This window comes from Daphnia pulex, chromosome 10 (genome assembly GCF_021134715.1).
Source record: "Daphnia pulex isolate KAP4 chromosome 10, ASM2113471v1".
In the NCBI taxonomy this organism is placed as follows: Eukaryota; Metazoa; Arthropoda; class Branchiopoda; order Diplostraca; family Daphniidae; genus Daphnia; species Daphnia pulex.
In genome coordinates, this window is record NC_060026.1 from 7,942,452 (window position 1) to 7,948,737 (window position 6,286).

Sequence of the window (6,286 nt, forward strand, 5' to 3'; positions counted from 1 at the left end):
CATTTTTCAGAGTTTATTTGTAGGCTAATCCAGCCAGCATGTTAAAATTTCCGATTATTGACGCAGAAAACGTGAAAAACCATAAATGACTGTTGATAGCTGCGCTTTTCATACGTGGAAGTTCTACGGTGGAACCAATGAAAAAAGAATTCGCATTTTTTTATCCGCTACATTTCTCAGTTAATTTTAGAGCTTTCCAATTAGTAAACAACCAATCTTGGTAAATTTTCAGCATAATATCGGTAGGTCGGACTTGAAAGCAAAAAGGATGAACATAAGATATTTGATGCAGGAAATTAAATTATTTAAATATTTGACAACCTTCTTTCCACTCTCCAAGACAAAATATACGGTACGAATCTGACCCGTACTTACTGATACCATACAAATCTGAAGGTTTCACCCAATCTCCTTTCAAATAGTCTTCTACACAACAACCAAAAATGTCATACACAAAATAAGTGAATATTAACTGGAGTTATAATTGCTGTAGGCCTACCTGACATTCTGACAATACGTTTGGCTCGAAGCTCATGTAGTCCTAACGGATTCATAAGATCTGCTATTTCCTAACAATATTTAACAACAGTAACATAAATATTGGCCAACTTTATAACATTAAAAGAAAGGTAAATTCCTTTGAAAACGAGCCTCTCTTGCGGATATAATTGCATGAGAACGGTGATTAAACAAATTCATACTTTCCAATCGGCTTGCCGTGCAACTTCGGCTGTCGTCCAGCGCTTTAGGAACTCCCAGATTAACGGGGTAGCAGCTTTTCCTAAAAATAAGAAAATGAAACATGAGATTAAATATCACTAAAAGCTTAAAAAAAAACTAAACCGTTGGTTTTGTTCAGAAAGATAGTGGCAACTAGTAACTGCCAAGGATCTCGAAATAGGTACTCTTGTATGAAGTTGTAAGGAGATTGAGGTGGCTCCCATTCAATTGGCAATCGCGGATCTTTGCTTTTGGGTAAAACGTCAAAAGGCACAGAAAAGTAGGCACTAGTTTTATTGTTTCCTTCCACGGGAATAGCTTCCGTTTCTGTCTCTACTTTGTCCAGAATAGCTGTTTTGTAGTTTTTGATTAGTTTCTTTGAAGCAGCTACTTTTGGCCTAGCCACTACTGGCGTTCGTACTGTATGCTCGTCCAGTTTGCGTTTTAATGTCACCTTCTTCGCGCTGCCTAAAATGGCATGAGGTTCAAGAACTGTCATGAATTCGTTTGCTAAACAACTGTTTTGACTTAAAACCACGCAATATAAACATTTCAACTTAAATAAAGAGGCAAAAGTATACTTTGTGTTAGATTGTTGCTGCTGTTAGGTACTCTGATTTTAGTTTTCCTCTGCTCCCCCCCGCCGCTCGCCTCCCCCGCCGCTGCAGGTCCATCTGCAATGGGGAGAGCAGAGATGATTTTCTTTTACCAACATCAATATTAGTAACAAACAGTTATATATTAAGATTATGTTCACACTAACAAATATTTAACTATAGTAAACAATGAAAGAGACAAAGATAGGCATTGCTGTGGCAGGACTTTTCATCATGTAATAATGTATCAACTGGTTTACACATACAAGCACACACGACGATAGAACTCGTGGAGTGAGTTGTTGGTAGACTTTCTCGTTTTAAAATGTAAGGATGGAGTACACAACAAATAGCGAATGTGGGTACAAGTCTTGTGTCGACCTACTTGGAAAACTTGTTAGTAAGATAATTATTTGTGTTCCCATACCATAAAAGGCTGACATAATCAATCGAGTACCGAATGCAAAAAAAAGATCGTCAAAAAATTGAAAAGTTACGGGGGAAGAATGAACACTTGACGTGATCCTGTGAGATGATCATGAAAATTTGAAAGTCCTTGAAAGTCAACTCGTTTTTCCGTTAAAATTCTGAGTTTTCTAATCTCAGTTTTAAAAGAATGCTGTAAGTCTTGCGTTTTCATTGCAAGTGAGGTTTGGCATAATTATGCACATCCACCGAATCGCCTATTACGACTACTTGCATATGGTCATCGCTGATTTCAGTGTCTTCATGATGGACAATTTTATCAATGTTAACCGTATGCGTGACAGGATACGTTTCCCCTGAAGCTGTATAAAGGAGCGGATGAACCACATCATTTGGGGAGGCTAAACGTTCGCTGTATGACTGATGGTTTTCAGTGCCATTGGTTTCACCGTTTGCAGCTCTAACATCTTCTTCGTTGATCTGTAGAGGGTCAGAAGTCTCCTCAGACGTTTCAGGACCAGCAGTCTCAATATCAGCATCAGCAATATCAGAAGTATCTTTGTTCGGATAGAGACTACAAACATAATCCAAATCTTCCTCGTCGTCCTCTTCTGAATCGTCCACTCCGTCTCCTACAGGGATAGCTCCTCCTTTTCGTTTAAGGATACGTCTGGGGCTTCGTTTAACTTTCTGAAGACCTGATGGTCCAGCGACTGGTTCTGTTGTTTTGTTTCTTCGATTTTTCTTAGTGGTTTGCCTAGTTCTTGGGGTGGTAGTTTCTGTATATTCATCCATGATTGTGTTGTTTGTAGCAGATGCTGTTGCAATAGGACTGACTCTCTTGGTGGGAGAACCAGAAGCCTTTGGAACATACTTTGTTTCAGTTTTGTTTTTCTTCACATGCATATTTCTAAATCTTCGCTTTTTCTTCCGGCCCCCATTTGTAGAAGGTCTTATCATTGCACCAGTGGCAGTGTAACCAACTTTTACTTTAAGTTTTACATTACTGACTTCTTTATCCTCAATTTCTTCATGGATGCTTTCTTCTTCTTCTTCTTCTTGCTCTGGAAGTGGCTCTTCTTCATGCTTACTACGCAAACGCTTCCTTAATTCTCGTTTTGGCCTCTCAATAGGTGTAATATTTACTTTAGAAATATTACGTTTGCTACTGACAGGTGTAAGAGACTTTTTGCTAACCTGGTTTTCTTTGCTATTTTCAGCTTCATTTTTTTTTGTTGGACTCTTACCTTTATTATGATGACCTTTCCCTTTAACTGAAAAGTCAAAATCTTCAGAATTCATTGTTGACCCAATCTGGTTGAAATGTGTTCGTAACTCATTGCGAGAACGAAACTTCTTTCCCTCTGGGCTAAACCAAAAAGAAAATAAATTTTTCAGAAAACAGAGATAAAAGATTAATTATTTCATTACTTGTACACATAGACATCCCATTGCCCTGCTGTGGCTCCTGTCTGGCGCTGTACAACTTTACGGTGCCAACCTGTTGGTAGGCTAGGATCATCAAACAAAGGACTTTCTGTGAACATTCCCATATTGAATGATGGGTTCAAGACCAGATGCTGTACCTTTTGATGAAAAGCAAATATTGTTAAGAGTGGATATAATGACCATGAATGAGCGCGAAAGAATAACTGCCAACACTGTTATATACTATAACTGATGACAACTTTAAATGAGAGGTTTAAGCAACAAGTATGGAATGTTTAGGACTCACCAAAGTACTGTATTCTCAACATAGAATGTTAGTTTAGTAGTATTCAAATTGGGATCTTAATCGGCCATAAATTAAACAAATTCGAAGTGTTGGACTGGAGCAAAACAAACGATCAGAACACAGGGGTGTCTTAGTAAAGTACCAGGGGGACGCATTGGGGGTTGCCAGATTTGCTTTGAAAACGTCGGCGCCAAAACTTGTATTCAAAATCACAGTATTCACAGATAAAGCAGGATAATTTTCAAGAGTGGTCTTTATCGAAACGAGAGAGAATCAGAGAATAGATATAAAATATTTATTTCATCTTTTTTCCTTCTCACGTATAGACCTTATTAAGATTCAAAGGTATGGGTCAAGCCGACCCCTTAGCGGCGCGTTGCAGTGTGAAGGTGTGCCGTGAACAGGAGATTTTATTTTGGCTCGCCCCATGTGGCATAGTAATAGGCTTTCCGGGTTAATCGTGCCCGAGGGAAGAAAAGGGAGGAAAGGAAAGTCTGGTCCCCTCTTTTTTTCAGTCTTTCCTTTCCACCCTTTCCACCCTTCCTTTCCACACAAATTTGGGACTAACGGACGGAAACTTTGGCATAATCTCTCTTTAACTTCAGGTATTGGCAAAAATCTGACCGGCCTCTCCTCTTGCCCTCCCCGCTTGCAACGTTTACATGGGCAGGGATATTCCTCATAATTTCTTCTGTGACTTTCTGTTTTCATGAAATTGCTAAGTCAGCAGAACCAAGTTATAGCCACTGATGATCAAAATAAATAGAAAGTTAGATTATGCTTACATTTTACTGATTTTATAACTTATTTACTTATTAACACTTAGCCTTTCCTTCTTTAGTTTTTTCTGCATAGTTCTTGGGCACATATTTGTAGTGATCTAATGCTTTCTTCTTCCATTGAGAAGCAGATCTTCCTTTGGGTGGTGGCATCATGCATGGATCGAGCTTTATTTTTGCATAAGTCCTAGGAGTCGATGTAGTATTTTCCTTCGTCGGAATCTCTTTCTGTACCGTGGGTGTTTTTTTTTAGCAAATACCTGATGTGTGAATTTTAAAAAATAAGTTCAATTAGTTCTCTGTAGGTATATCAATTAATAATATTCATACCTGATTCATGCACTAAATTTACGGTGCACGTTTGCGCTTGAGCATTCTTGCTACTAGATCCTGCCTCTGCAGTTTCTGGAAATAGTCGAAAACATTTTAATATAGTTGTAGGTTAGTTTTTTATCATGTGAATACCTGTAGCAGGAGCGGCAGAAACGGGAAACAACTCCGTGGCCTCTTGATTAAACATCGTCAAGATTCGTCCATCATCTATTAGATCTGTTGGCTCGTTAGCCTTCCACCTATTATGGAAAGTGCGCAACAAGTTGATGCACCCAGTGCAACTAGAAGTGGTGAACCTTGAACTTTTCTGCTTATAAATGCGAGAAGTAGGTTCATTTTGCCAATCATGTTGCGTACACTTTTCTCCTTATTCTTGGGACCGACTGCGACAGACAGAAAGTGCTGGTGTTGCATTGGGTAATGCAACAGGGTTTTCAGTCGCGTCAGAGAGAACTTCCAATCTAGTACAGTTATCTACTTTGTCAACCACGAAGAGCAGATGCGAACAGAGAATTCGGTAGGATGTGACAAACCAACATGTACAAATTGCGAAGTTAGATGGCATTTTGTAATCTGACTTCTAAAACAAAAGGGGTCTATCAGAAAGATAGTAACAATAAGGAAGTAAAAGCGAATTTAACAGAGCATTTTATACTGAACACTTACAATTTCTTAATCTGTTTCGTCACCCTCTGAATGATTTTCAATTTCAACAGTAAGATAAATTTCCTATTTGGCGCAAAGACGGAAATTCTCTTGGGAAGAGCAGGCGGAATCTCGCACTTTGTCATCCAATACTTTTTGTTTCCGCAAGAGACCTGAAAAATAAATTTTTACTCATGACTAGATTTTGTTTTCATTAATTGTTCTTATCGAGCCAACTCATCTATTAAATTTTATATTCCTTGTTAAAGTTTCTCTATTATTTCTTGATGGTTTATAAGAACTAGAGCAAGAATTAAAATTATAAGTAACCTACGACACGGTCATTCAAAAAACAATGTTTCCGTTGCAACACTTTTCTTCTTCTTTCGAGTATCGCTAGTTGACTTGACTTTTAACACATTCAAGATGAATAATGAGGTATCGACGCACTTCTTTCCGTCGGTTCATGCTTGTTTGAGCGAAAATTTTTTGAGCGATCTAAAAAAATGAAATAGATCAATGAATTAGCAATATTTTAAAAATAGGAAAACAAAAAATGGCTTACAAGGGCTTGTTCGACTAATTCATTTCAATTTTTCTAGCAAAATATTGTTGTCTTCTCTGAGTTTAAACTTTCTTTTCACGCAATCCACAAATTCAGCACTCACCATCTCGATGAAATGATCCATTAGATTTTCGATAGTCGATTTCGACTCAGCCATCTTGAAATTGCAACGCGCGATAAAAAAATCGAGACTAAATATAGAATTAATTTAGAATAGTAAGGCAACTCTCCTTCTACTTTGTCAACCAAAAGATCAGATGCGAATAGAGAAGTCGGTAGGATGTGGCAAACCAACATGTACAACTTGCGAGGTTAGATGGTATTTTGTACTCTCCCTAGTTCGAAGACACCACATATGACGTAGGGCCCTGCGTCCAAGAAATAATTAACATATAGCAACAGATTTTTTATCTTTAAATATTGTGGAATATTTACTACTGTTAAAGTGTATGTTATTGTGAGTATTTCTGATTTTTTCTGTACTAGG

General features: G+C 37.9%; 1 protein-coding gene across 2 annotated transcripts; it reads right to left on the minus strand.

Moving 5' to 3' along the window:
- LOC124204159 (methyl-CpG-binding domain protein 4-like) lies at nucleotides 1–3,635 on the minus strand. Of its 2 annotated transcripts, XM_046601187.1 has the most exons (9): nucleotides 3,478–3,635; nucleotides 3,174–3,328; nucleotides 2,990–3,111; nucleotides 1,302–1,394; nucleotides 844–1,188; nucleotides 702–781; nucleotides 500–569; nucleotides 322–426; nucleotides 1–252 (listed from the first exon to the last, which is right to left on the minus strand). In XM_046601187.1, exons 2-9 carry the CDS (start codon nucleotides 3,293–3,295, stop codon nucleotides 161–163), a joined length of 1,029 nt encoding a protein of 342 aa, XP_046457143.1. In that variant the 5' UTR covers nucleotides 3,296–3,328; nucleotides 3,478–3,635; the 3' UTR covers nucleotides 1–160. The 2 variants fall into 2 exon arrangements, with proteins under 2 accessions (XP_046457143.1, XP_046457142.1); XM_046601186.1 differs by lacking the exons at nucleotides 1–252; nucleotides 322–426; nucleotides 500–569; ... (1 more) ...; nucleotides 844–1,188; nucleotides 1,302–1,394 and having other exon boundaries at nucleotides 1,532–3,111.
- Nucleotides 3,636–6,286: the final 2,651 nt, after the last annotated feature.